Source organism: Thunnus albacares, chromosome 6 (genome assembly GCF_914725855.1).
Source record: "Thunnus albacares chromosome 6, fThuAlb1.1, whole genome shotgun sequence".
Classification (NCBI taxonomy): Eukaryota; Metazoa; Chordata; class Actinopteri; order Scombriformes; family Scombridae; genus Thunnus; species Thunnus albacares.
Genome location: NC_058111.1, coordinates 938,234 through 952,500, shown reverse-complemented (window position 1 = coordinate 952,500; position 14,267 = coordinate 938,234). Strand labels below are relative to the sequence as shown.

Sequence of the window (14,267 nt, the reverse complement as noted above, 5' to 3'; positions counted from 1 at the left end):
CATCAGCAGGTGATCCATGACCAGGTAGACCGTCTGTCTCTGTCTGTCGGACTCGTCAGCTCTCTTCCGCTAATAAAATGTTGCTTCATCTTTTATCTCCTCATCAACACGGAAACACACTCAGCCTCTTCTCAGAACTGAAGCTACTAATAACCTGCAGACTAAAGGGGAAAGAAAAATAGCTGCACAGTTTTTTCTTATTATTCAAAGTTGAAATCATGTAATTTAAAACAAGAGTGGCAGCAGTACCAGTGCTGTGCTTTTCTCTAAAACCAGATTGGTGTGTACTTAAAACAGAATGTGTGGAAAGGAATGATTTAAGTTGGTCATTTAGTAGAGATTCCAGTATTTTTGCTAGGCATGGCAATTTAGACATAGGCCTTTAATTGTTAAGCATAGCTGTTTCACTGCCTTTATGTAAATGAGTCACATAAGCAGCCTTCCAAACCGTGGAAACTGGACCAGATAGAAGAAGACAGTTAAAAAGATGTTATGTAGCTTACTACAGTTGGGGCAGCAAGCTTTAAGAAGTATGGATCAAGTTTATCCTTGCCAACAGAATATTTCAAATCTAATGCTAATAAGGCACTGGCCATGTCACTGGAAGAGAAGAGTTGTAGCGTAAAACGAGGCTTTGGCATCGCCTGAGAGTCAGGATAAGTAGTGGGCAGAGGGGGTCCTGTATACGTTTCTTCAAAGAGGTTGCCAGCAGCTAGAAAATGTTTATTAAAAGAAACACAAATCTCTTTATGATGGATATTGAGGATCCATTAGCTGGAGTGAGAGGAGGAAATGAGAGTGAAGATGGATTTGAATGAATTTTGCATTAAAAGCAAATAATAATTAGCTTGATCCTTCTTTATTGCTGCTGTGCATTTATTTCTAAGGGTTTGTGCAAAGTTAGCATGATCCACAGTCAGAACGGTCACAGTTATACGTCCCAGTTGGAAAAATATTGGAAAAGCTCTTTGATGATGTGATGAAGAGCTGCATTAAAGGAATCTTGTGTCAAATACATTGTTATCGTCCACACCAAACTGCTCTTAAGTTTTCATCCACAAACCCTGATTAGTCTCCTAAATCCACTGAAAGGTTCTGTAGGCAACTTTTATAAAAATCACTTTCTGTTAAATCTGCTGAAATTATATATACTCATATCCAGACAGATATCTATGAGTCAAGTATTCTGTGTAAAAAAGTCTGTTCTCTCTGACTCTACCCAGCACTGTAATCCAGGTTTGTAAAATTCTGCTGGTTGAAATGAAAAGAACCAATCACAGGTGATTGATGGATGTCAATCATCCTGCTCCTCGTGCACATGTAGAGCAGCCACCGCCCCTCACAGCGGTGGAGAAACAGCCGGCAGAAATAATAAACTGCCTGTTGCAAACAAGTTTACATGTAAAAAAGACTTTTTTTTTAAGTTGTGCAAGATGATTGTTTAACAACAACAACAACAAAAATAAACAATATGACATGGGACAGTACAAACAGGAGAAACAACAGAACCAGACAACAACCCAAACAAAACGACAACATGAACAATAAACAAATAAATAAATAAAAATTTGGCTTCATACTAGATGCACGTGTGTGTGTGTGTGTGCGTGTGTGTGTGTGTCTACAGGGCTGTTGGGGGGCATCTCTGGTTGGGTCTCAAGGATAAAGGGGCACCAGGGTGAAACTAGGATGCGTCGGGACAGTTGGGCCGGGGCAGAATTGTATTTATTATTTATTTTTACTCATTTTTATTTATGTCCTAGTTATTATACTCCCCTTTCTCTCCTCCTCACCCTTCCTTGCTCTCATTGCTCACAATGCTAACATTAGCATATTTTATTAGTTATTAGCTTTGAGGGTATTTGGTCATAAACCAAAGTGGATTCATTGTCCTGATAGAGGTGCGGGTAACGTCCTCCAGCTCCTCCTGGGGGATCAGAGGCGTTCCCAGACCAGATGAGATATATTCTCTCTTTTTACCTGTTGGTTGGTGTTTATCTTCAGCCTGGAGTCCTGCAGAGAAAATCAGAAAGTCAGTATTTATATTGGTGCAGAGCTGTGAACTGAACAAACACTGTGAGGATTTCCAGCAGCTCAGAGCTCATCTCAGTGAAAACACACAGATTATTGAACTCACTCAGGAATCATGTGACCAGTTTACCACTAACCTGCAAAGCCACAAACAACATATGTGGACCAGAATCTGACTTTTACATTTGTTTTACCAAATATGCTCCAGACAAGTATAATTTGTGAGTGGAAATAACAGGTTAAATCTTCAGCAACTAGAAAACGGAGCTAAAAACCAAGTCAGACTAAAGTGTTTGCTCTCTGGCTTGGAAACCTGGAGACTCTGGAAGAGAGAGACAGTCAGCTGGACATCTAAAGTAATCCTGTTTTCAAACCTATAGTTGGTTTGCTCTGGTCTGAATCAGTTAATCAGCTAAAGTTAAATGTAGTTACTTTTTCCTGTGAAAATTAATTTGAACCAACATCTGGAAATAAGTTTGTTATTCCACATTAATAAGGCATTAGCTGAACCCAACCCTGGGAAAAAAACAAACAGCTAAACTCCTGCTGAAGCTAGTTTAGCTTAGCTTAACTTATCTTAACTTAATTTAGTTTAGCAGAGTACCAGTAGCTCCCATCTCAGCTTATGACTCAAGTGGAAATTCATATGATTTTGTTCTTGTTAAGTTAATTACATGAATGCATTAAAATATAAATTCATTAAACCTGTTTCAATGTAATATCACAAATGGTTCATGAACAGACAGACACAAACAGAGTCAATATGATAAGAAATATAAATACAATGATGTTCATTTTTCCCTAACAAAGGGAGCAGACACATGTTTTCGTAGATATTACATGTGTCCCTCACATTCCTGCAGATTGTGTAAAGGTAGACTGCAGTTTGAGATACTCTGGTTTATTTTGGGGTGAAAATAATCCTCGTAAAAAGACAAAAGAAATGAAGGAAAAACAAACATCTCTCTTTGCCTGGTCAGTCTGAAACTTTAAAACCTTTTCTCTCGACCTCACTGCTTCTACTTTCTGCTTCTTCTTTGAAGAGCAGCAGATGAGACGAACACATGAACACAAGCTCAACAGACGCTTCATACAGACTTAAAGGAAAACTATGGTTTCATTAAAACTGCTGTTTGTCTAACATGTTTGTTTCCTGTCTGATCATCTGACTGCTCGTGTTTCTGACCTATCAGACGTCTTTTCAGTGATGTGACCGTGTTCACAGATCTCAGATATTAACTTGCTGAGTAATATGCTGTTATTACTGATAGAAATGATGGACAAATATATGAAAATAAACCAGAATTATGTTTTAGTGCAACAGACTGGTTCAGATAGAGTTAATGCAACACAGCAGCTCCGAATGACTTCAATACCCAGAAATCCTGTGTGGTGACATCACATGACCACTGTGCTGTTTAAGGACTGTGTGTGTGTGTGTGTGTGTGTGTGTGTGTGTGTGTGTGTGTGTGTGTACTTGTATTCCTGTTGTTATGGGGACAAAAATCAAGTCCCCATAACAAATCATTAAATCTTAAGAACTTTGATTATTTTAACACTCTTTAAGCGATGAAAAGGAGAAACTGGATTTTAAGGGGTTAAGTGTGAGAAACAGTTTGACAGAGTTACAGGAAGCGGCTCAAACACGTATATTTGATAAGAGAAAAAAGTGTTTCGCAACCATCAGCCCTGTACTTGAGAAGCAATGCTCTGCTGTTGCCATGGTAACAGAAGTATAATCTCTAATCTCACATCAGACACTCATCAGTTAGTTTGTCCTCAGACACTTTCCTGTGACAGAAAAAACATCTCAACTTCATTTGGCTCACATTAAAGCATGTTAATAGCCTTTATTATTAATAGTGTGTGTGTGTGTGAGTACTTGGGTAAAAAACTCAAGTCCCCAAACCGTGACAGAAAAAACATCTCAACTTCATTTTATTCATATTAAAACAAACTGTTTTTTGTTGTTTGGATGTTTGTGCAACTGATTTTGTGTGTGTGTGTGTGTGTGTGTGTGTGTGTGTATTTGTGTGTGTGTGTGTGTGTTCAGTGTGTGTGTGTTGTGCAGCTGATTTGAAGAAACACTGAGAAGATTAAAACATGTTTTTTAAATATCATGTTAATAGTTTTTATTATTAAAAGTGTGTGTGTGTGTGTGTGTGCGTGCGTGTGTGTGTGTGTGTGTGTGTGTGTGTGCAACACCATCACCATCAGCAGGTGATCCATGACCAGGTAGACCGTCTGTCTCTGTCTGTCGGACTCGTCAGCTCTCTTCCTCTAATAAAATGTTGTTTCATCTTTTATCTCCTCATCATCCAGCAAACAAACTAACTGATCAGCCTCTTCTCAGAACTGATGCCACTAGTAACCTGCAGACTAAAGGGCAAAGTCACAGATTTTAAGATATCAGCCATTTCTTCAACATCCTCACATTACGTTGAGTCTGCAATAGCTGTTTCTGTTGCATTTGTATCTGTATGAACGTGGGTTTTCTGTCACAGATAATATATCCACATACAGATCACATGTTAACAGCAGGTGGGGATGAGTCCTATAATCCACAGAGACAAACACACAGCAGGATGTGTTTCTCCTAAAAAATATTAACTCTGATTGTAAGGAACAGCTTCGGAGAATTAAGAGAATGAGAAATGGAGGTTTCATGATGAGAAAGTGTCTAATTCACATAATACTGCTGTAACTGTGTCCACTTTATCTGTCAGTCACATGATGAAGCAGGTCAGGGTGGTTACTGCTAGCAGCATCCTGTCAGAGAGGTGAGACTGACTTTAGACATAAACACATGAAGCTGATGAGGAGATAAAGGATGAAGAGTGAACACCACATATGATTAACTGAAGATGAAATGACTGATAATGATTTCCTTAAAAAACATGTTCAAGTCAGATAAGAGTTGTTGTGAAACTGCTGCAGACCACACTGATGACTTTAACTGACCTTTTTAAAAAATATTCTGAAAAAATGTTTAATTTTGTTGACGTCCAGAAAGTCTTGTTGGAGAAATTAATGGGAAGCAATTTTAGTGGAAAAACCTCTGACCTCATCAAATCCATGTTGATTAATACTGAATGTGTTAAACTGGACAGGAAACGACTAAATTAGGATGTAGAGAGAGACGAGGCTGCAGGTTCATCCTCAAGTCATTCAGTTAAAAGTTTTGATATTATGGGATGCCGTGTAAAGATGACCAGCTGCTGCAGAAAGCTAAGCTCCTCCCCTCTCCTCTCCTCCCCTCTCCTCTCATCTCCTCTCCACTCCTCTCCTCTCCTCTCCTCTCCTCCCCTCTCCTCTCCTCACCTCTCCTCTCCTCCCCTCTCCTCTCCTCTCCTCCCCTCTCCTCTCCTCTCCTCCCCTCTCTCCTCTCTCCTCCTCTCCTCTCACTGCATGCTGGGAGTTTGGGCGTGTGGGCGGTTGTGGAGTGTGTGGAGCTGCTGAGTGAGTTCTGAGTGAGTTTGGGACGTTTGGACTGTTTTTTTTTCAGCTTTCAATCTTTCATCCTGTCTCTTAGGAAAAGGTAAGAGGAGTTTAATTCAACAGTTTGTGGAACTTGTGTGTAAAAGTTGGTATTAATCGCATCGTTTGACTGAGCTATGGCGTCCCTCCCAGGTGAGGGTTCGCCTCCGCTGTCCATCAGACACGGGATCAGAGTTGTGGCCGATCCACAGTACACCGTGGAACAGGTTCTTTTGGCTGTAGGTGAACTGGTTGGTCATGAGAACATAACATATGGTTTTCAGATGAATAAGGCCGTCGTGGCCTTTCTCCGAGAGGAGCGTTTGGTTCACACGTTAGTGGAGACGGGACTGGTGTTGGGTGATCTGTTTGTGGCCGTCTCACCGCTGTTTGTGCCTTCTACGCGGATTACTGACCCGCTTCGGAAAGTTTGCCAGCGGGTTCAAAACAGTTCGTCTTGGCTGTAAAGACGCCAGATTGCAGCATGTTCAGTCTCTACGGAGACAGGCGTTCATGTACCTGAACGATCCAGCGCAGGTCCTAGAAGTGTCTTTCAAAGTCAAATATGAGAATGGTTACTATGCTGTTTATGCTAGCTCTGGCAACATGAAATGTTTTGACTGTGGCGATGTTGGTCATAAACGCTCGTCCTGCCCGCATAAAGGGCAGGCTGCGGGTAGCAGTACAGGTGAGCAGCAGGCTGCGGGTAGCAGTACAGGTGAGCAGCAGGCTGCAGGTAGCAGTACAGGTGAGCAGCAGGCTGCAGGTAGCAGTACAGGTGAGCAGCAGGCTGGGAGGTAGCAGTACAGGTGAGCATCAGGCTGCGGGTAACAGTACAGGTGAGCAGCAGGCTGCTAGCGTGAGATCGATTGCTTTTGTCTCCACCCACGTATCCAGGGGAACTCGCGGTGTTTTCTTCATTCGAGTAAATGCTCTCACTGAAGTAACATTACCGTATCACTCTTGTGATTATTTCTCCCCGTTTCAGGGGCGTAACACGGGCAGCAGTACAGTTGAGGAGCAGGCTGCGGGTCATGCTGGCAGCAGCGGCCCGCATCCTGATACATTGCTTAAAGAAATAAGTGAGAACAGTGAGGAGAGAGACAGGAACTCTGGTGACGTTGAGGCAAAGGATGTGGAGGACAATGAAGGTAGTGGACAGACAGAAGGAGGAGAGACTGACATTCAGACAGCTGAGGCTGAAAGTGGAGCAGCAGGTGAACCAAACACAGTAAATGCTGAAAAGGAAGAAGAAGAGGAAATGTTGGAGGATGACTCTTTGTCACAGTTCTCTGATATTGTATCACAGGATGACAGGCAGCCATATTCCTTACAGGAGATTAACTGTTTCCTGGATGAAACTTATGGCAGGCAGTCTGTGGAAGTAACTGATTTCTTTCCAGATGTGGACAGATTTATTAATTCTGTTCTACAGATAAGGAAACTGGTTGGTTATGAACAGCTGAGCAAACAGAAAAGATTTCGACTCAAAAAGATACTGACTAAACTGAGGAAAGAAAAGCAAGGAAAGGCTCCTATAAATGCATAAAAAATAAAAATGGGTGAAGCACTAAGGGTGGTCTCCTTTTCTTGGAAGGGTCTCATTGTCCTCTTTGTCTTCTCTCTCATCCTACTCTACATGGAGGTCTTGAGAATAGGAACCTTAAACATCAATGGAGGGAGGGATAGAAATAAGCGAGCAGTGTTAGCTGAACTGAGCAGAACCAAAAACATAGATGTGTTTCTCTTACAGGAGACACATAGTTCAGCAGACAATGAAGCAGAGTGGGGAATGACTTGGAGAGGACAGTTTTTTCTAAGCCATGGTACTAACCTTAGTGCAGGTGGAGGGTGTAAATACGTGATCGGGTGATATATACGGTTAGGAGCACACTGAAAAATGTTCAAGTAACAGTTTCTTAAAGAAAACAATTCATTACATACATATTTACAATTTATCGCATACATATTTAAACTCTGTGTGTGTGTGTGTGTGTGTGTGTGTGTGTGTGTGTGTGTGTGTGTGTGTAAATCACAATTTGCTGTTTTTAGGGATACTTGATTATGGCAAAAATTATACTCACGATCATTTTTGTTCAATATTGAGATCATGATTATTTAACATGATTACTTTTTGAGTAGTTGGCAGAGTAGTTTTTTTATTTATAATTATTTATTTATATAGCGCCATATCACAACAGAAGTCATCTCAAGGCACTTTTCACATAGAGCAGGTCAAGACCGTACTCTTTAATTTACAGAGACCCAACAATTCCCCCATGAGCAGCACTTGGCGACAGCAGTAAGGAAAAACTCCCCTTTAACGGGTAGAAACCTCAAGCAGACCCCGGCTCTTGGTGGGCGGCCATCTGCTTTGACCGGTTGGGTTGAGAGAGAGAAAGAGAGAGGGAAAGGGGGAGGGGGGACAGAAGAAAAACAATCACAACAACAACAAGCACAAGCAGCAACAGCCAGGGAAGGATGCCATCAGGACTGTGAAGGACCGCGAAGGTTCGGCCCGGGACTCAGGTTTTTCTGTGAGATGAGAAAGCACAAAAAACTCCGAGGAAGAAGCAAAGTTAGTGACATGCATTGATGTTACATGAATGCATACAGATGGAGAGGAGGAGGAGGAGAGAGGAGCTCAGTGCATCATGGGAAGTCCCCCAGCAGTCTAGGCCTATAGCAGCATAACTAAGGGCTGATCCAAGGCGAGCCTGGTCGGCCCTAACTATAAGCTTTATCAAAAAGGAAAGTTTTAAGCCTACTCTTAAACATAGAGAGGGTGTCTGCACCCCGGACTGAATCCGGTAGATGGTTCCACAGAAGAGGAGCCTTATAGCTGAAGGCTCTGCCTCCCACTCTACTTTTAAAGACTGTAGGGACCACCAGTAAGCTCCATACTGGGAGCACAGTGTTCTAGTGGGATAATACGGTATTATGAGCTCTTCAAGATATGATGGTGCCTGACCATTAAGGGGTTTGTAAGTTAGGAGAAGGATTTTAAATTCTATTCTAGATTTTACAGGAAGCCAATGTAGTGAAGCTAAAATGGGAGAAATGTGGTCTCTTTTTCTAGTTTTAGTCAGAACACGTGCAGCTGCGTTCTGGACCAGCTGGAGAGTCTTTAGAGACTTGTTAGGGCAGCCTGATAATAAGGAATTGCAATAATCCAGCCTAGAAGTAACAAATTAAGTAAAAGTTTTTCTGCATCTTTTAGGGACAGGATGTGCCTGATTTTTGTGATATTACGTAAGTGAAAAAGGCAGTCCTTGAGATTTGATTTATGTGGGAGTTAAAGGACATATCCTGATCAAAGATAACTCCCAGATTCCTTACGGTGGTGCTGGAGGCCAGGGTAATGCCATCCAGAGCAGCTTTATCATTAGATAATGTGTTTCTAAGGTGTTTAGGGCCAAGCACAATAACTTCAGTTTTATCTGAATTTAGTAGTAGAAAATTGCAGGTCATCCAGGTCTTTATGTCGTTAAGGCATGTTTGGAGTTTGTTTAACTGATTGGGTTCATCTGGCTTCACTGATAAATATAATTGGGTGTCATCTGCGTAACAATGAAAATTTATGGAGTGTTTCCTAATGATATTACCTAAAGGAATCATATGTAAGGTGAATAGAATTGGTCCAAGTACAGAACCTTGTGGAACTCCGTGTCTAAAACGGCCGCCACGGCCCGTAGGAATGTCGTAGAGAGATCGAACCAAAACTGCTGTTTTTAGGGGTGCTTGATTATGGCAAAAATTATAATCACGATCATTTTTGTCCAATATTGAGATCGTGATTATTTAACATGATTACTTTTTGACTGTCATCTTCTCCAATTGCTGTTGTTCATACATGCACATATCTTTTCTAACTTGGCTGAGGAGACTATTACACATGTGATCATATATTGTACTAATGATCAAGAAAGACTATAGCTGATATGAGGGAAAAACTCAGGAAGAGGGTGGCAGTAATGCATCTAATATGCTGGTTGCCAAACGTTGTTATAAACCAAAAAGGGGAGGATAAAATATTTTTCCTCACAGAGTGGTACATCCTGTCAGCCGAGGGATTTCCTATCTGTGCAGCTGAACACAGTAGTTCTCTACGGACTGTTTTACCGTGATGGTCACTGTGTTTTTTCTGCAGGTTTCACTTCACTCAGCTGGCCGACAGACCCGCTGATTCTCTCCGCTTTAACCTAAATAACAAATCGGGACTCGGTGCTCCGTTTGGATCTAAACAGAGAGCCAGGGTTAGCTGAGAGGCTAGCAGAGGCTAACTGGTTGTGCTTCTTTCGGTGATGCTGCAGTTAACGCTCCGCTGCCCTTACAAGCGTCGCCACTTCCTGTATCCGTCATTTCAACTTTCAATCCCTCTAGAATTCATGTACTTTTATGGTTGCAATTAGTAGTCGCACAGTGTACAAGTATTTTTTTTCCACTTCGCACACATCTATTTTTAGCCAAGGACAAAGTTGGACATTAAGACGGACTACACACACACCCTGCTCGCTTTGTGAAGCGACCAAGTAAGAGGCATAAGTCTGGGCAGGGGCAGAGTAGTTGTGTGTTCTTTTCAGCATCAGTTGCTGTTGTTTAGCTTTTTAGCTTTATTGCTATTGTTCTTGTTGTGTGAGTTGACGGACCGCCGAGTCCATTTTTCTCTGCTTTACTCTGAGGAGTATTTTAAGTTTGCTGCCTGTTAGTTATGTTCACTACGCTGGACTATTTTGTGTTTGTCCCGCTCGGGACTACTGCTGTGTTTGTGCCACCGTGAGTGAGAAAGTAAACTGCTTTGTCGATCTGAAACCAGACAACGTGCGTTACAGACTGCCGTCCGTACGTGCGCTCTCTGTGGACAACAGCTTCTCTCCCTCTCACGATCGCTTTCCCTCCTCCCTCTCTTGCGACTAACACACACACTCACACGCGCGCACAGATACACGCACCGACATCTTTTAGCACATCTGATGGTCAGATAATATCAGACAAAGCTTTGCGTTGTCTTTCCTTATCCGTCATCAGACACGTGTGTTTTTCACGGAATTGGGTGAGGGCAAGACGCCGACCACCAGTCACCTTGTTTTTGTCTAGCCAAGACACCGCCATACTTCTGCCATTCGGGTCGCGTCACGCACGTGCACACACTCACACACACACACACACACACACACACACACACACACACACACATACATATATACATACATACACGCATTCCCCTGCAAGTGTCCAACCCTGTGCAAAGCTGTTTGTGTTTTGTTTGGTAGAATTAGATTGAATAGCTATTTATTGAATGAAGCATTTGTTAACTTTGTTAATTTTGCTAAGTTGAATAAACACTGTTATATCTGTAAAGAGAAGTTCTTTTGTCATTATTGTGTAACATATTATGAAAAATGGCTGATTGAAGGAGTCAGAGCTCAAATTCAACCCTTCTTGTTCACCCTTGAATGTTTATCTCTCAGATATTAACATTCTAGGTGAACTCCCATTTATGAGTTTACCTTGTTCGGTTATTGGTCCCGGTTTCCAGGTGGTGCTTCGTATTTGTTAGTTCATATTAATATTTCTGTTAATTGTTATAATTAATTATTATTGATAATTGATAATTATAGCAAATAATCAACTGTGTTCCTCATAGATCCTACAGTTGGTGCCTGAATTATTGATTAAGGTTAACAATATTTTGATTTCATAATTCATAATTCTCTGTGAACAGAGGGATGGGCTCACAGAGAGACACTGGTTAGTATTGTGTGTCAAAAGACTCTCACACTGATCATCTCCAAATGTTTTCTTGGTTCCCAGAAGCTCAGCTGACTGTGACGCGGCCCGATGTGCGCAAGGGCGCGAAGGCCCGTTCAACGCTGCATGCAGCTTTAATTTTTCTTGCACTTTTTGTTGCACTGTTGGCCCAGTGGGAGTATTTAACCCTAAAGAATTGCCTATGAAGATTGTTTTAATTATGTGTATTTGCTTTAGTTTGAGAATTTACTAGTTTGCATTAGTTGACACCGTTAGTAGTGATTGTAGTGAACGATATGACCTGCCGACCGTTTCACCGTGAATGTAGAGATGCTCACTGGTTCAAGCTGCAATTAAAGCAGACTGATAGCTTTGAAGTGGTTTCCGGTGTGTCATCTATTAATAAAATAACCACAGCTCCCCACAATACATATTTAAAAAAAGAAAGTACCTTTGGGAGGGTGGGGCCTGTTTCAATTGAAACGGATGAAACATAGCTAAGGCCGCTAACGCAGCACAGAAAGGTTGATGGCCACCATGAATTCATTGGTGTAGTTACACAGCTTGAGTCACTGTCATCCGTTGACACATTTGTGCAAAGTTAGCATGATCCACACTCAGAACGGTCACAGTTACACGTCCCAGTTGGAAAAATATTGGAAAACCTCTTTGATGATGTGATGAAAAGCTGCATTAAAGGAATATTGTGCCAAAAACATTGTTATCATCCACACCAAACTGCTCTTAAGTTTTCATCCACAAACCCTGATTAGTCTCCTAAATCCACTGAAAGGTTCTGTAGGCAACTTTTATAAAAATCACTTTCTGTTAAATCTGCTGAAATTTTCCTCATATCCAGACAGATATCTATGAGTCAAGTATTCTGTGTAAAAAAGTCAGTTCTCTCTGACTCTACCCAGGACTGTAATCCAGTTTTGTAAAATTCTGCTGGTTGAAATGAAAAGAACCAATCACAGGTGATTGATGGATGTCAATCATCCTGCTCCTCGTGCACATGTAGAGCAGCCACCGCCCCTCACAGCGGTGGAGAAACAGCCGGCAGAAATGATAAACTACCTGTTGCAAACAAGTTTACATGTAAAAAAGACTAAATGAAAGAAGACAGAGGAGAAAAAGCGAGCTAGAAGAAAGGAGTACATCAGGCCAGAGATCAAAGTCAAGTAAACATTGGAGCTGCTTTTCCAAAATGGAGAGCTGCAGATCTCAGAGCTGCTAGATAGAAATGGAAATGTCTCTTGGATAGATAATTACTTTTAATTATTTAATTAAATAATAATTAAAGATTATTATTATTATTATTATTATTATTAATTTGTGCGAGATGAATGTTTAACAATATGACATGGGACAGTACAAACGGGAGAAGCAACAGAACCAGACAATAACCCAAACAAAATGACAACATGAACAATAAATAAATAAAAATCTTGGCTTTATACTAGATGCACGTGTGTGTGTGTGTGTGTGTGTGTGTATGTGTGTTACCACACTAGATTACTGCACTCCCAGTATGCAACTTACTAGTGGTTCCTACAGTCTTTAAAAGTAGAATGGGAGGCAGAACCTTCAGCTATCAGGCTCCTCTCCTGTGGAACCATCTTCTAGGTTCGGTCCGGGGTGCAGACACCCTCTCTACGTTTAAGAGTAGACTTAAAACTTTCCTTTTTGATAAAGCTTATAGTTAGGCCGACCAGGCTCACCTTGGATCAGCCCTTAGTTATGCTGCTATAGGCCTAGACTGCTGGGGGACTTCCCATGATGCACTGAGCTCCTCTCTCCTCCTCCTCCTCTCCATCTGTATGCATTCATTTACCATTAATGCATGTTACTAACTTGACTTCTTCCCCGGAGTTCTTTGTGCTTTCTTATCCGCAGGAAACCCCATAAACTGTGCTGATGTGGTGATGTCCTTCTCCTGCTGTTGTTGCTGTTTGTGGTTGCTAGTCATGTATCTATTGTTATGAGGGCCTGAGCCCCAAAGGGGCGAAGACCCTATTGTATTTCGTGTGTTTGTTTCTTTCTTCTTCTCCTTATTCTTTCTTTATTATTACGCCACTTCAACCCTAAATTTGACCCCCTAAACATGCTCAAAAACTCACCAAATTTGGCATGCACATTTGGTCTGGTGAAAAATTTGATAAAATGTAAAAATTATCCCCCAAAGTGCCAAAATGTGATCTATAGCACCATCTATGTATCTAATATGGCCGCCACGGCCCGTAGGAATGTCGTAGAGAGATCAAACCAAAACTCAATTACTTGTCTCAAGACCTACAAATCATACACTGACACCCCTGACCTAAATCCAAAAGGAAGTCCACAATGTGCCCATCAAAGTACGACTTTGCGCCAATTTTGGACCCCCAAGAAACGCCATCTCCTCCGAGGATGTTAATGGTACTTACTTACTTTATTGTAAATGCTCCATTCTGCATCAAACTTTACATGTTTGATAAGAGTCCCAGCCCGAACACATCTACATGACAATATTCCATCAGTGATGCAAACTGGCTGAATAGCTCCCCCTACGAAATTTCAGTGAAGCAGCTCCACAGCGGGTAAAACAGTGGACAAAATAAGAGATGTTTATCTCCTTCTTGCACTGTCTGAAAAGAGCCAGTATCTGACGACGTCTACATACCCGTGACAGAAGCCCTTCGATTGCACCGCGGCGTGACCTGTGCGGAGGCGCGAGGGCCTTTCATTTTATAAAAGGCTGATGCTGATTGTGTGTATTGTGTCATTTGTTCTCCTTTTCACTTTTCATGTGTTCGTCTCATAATAAAGTTGTTCTTTATACTATAAGTGCTGCTGAAGTCTTGACCCCTTCAGGCTTCTTTCTTTCTTCATGTACCTTGGAAGTAGGTGAAGTTGTGCCAGAAATGCCTACTCTGAAAATAACATCCCTCCCAGTTTAAGTGAAACTGAACAGAGTTGCTGAGAATCCTGAAGCTGAAAAAGTATTTTCTGCTGATGTACATCATGAA

General features: G+C 41.6%; 1 protein-coding gene across 1 annotated transcript in view; it reads right to left on the bottom strand.

Annotated features, from left to right (window-relative positions):
* Positions 1 to 243, bottom strand: part of LOC122983792 (collagen alpha-1(XII) chain-like) — a 12,743-nt gene extending 12,500 nt beyond the window's left edge. Inside the window, exon 1 of the mRNA XM_044353915.1 lies at positions 1 to 243. This exon is cut by the window's left edge and continues 25 nt beyond it. Coding sequence (XP_044209850.1) covers positions 1 to 18 — 18 coding nt within the window. The 5' untranslated portion in view covers positions 19 to 243.
* Positions 244 to 14,267: the final 14,024 nt, after the last annotated feature.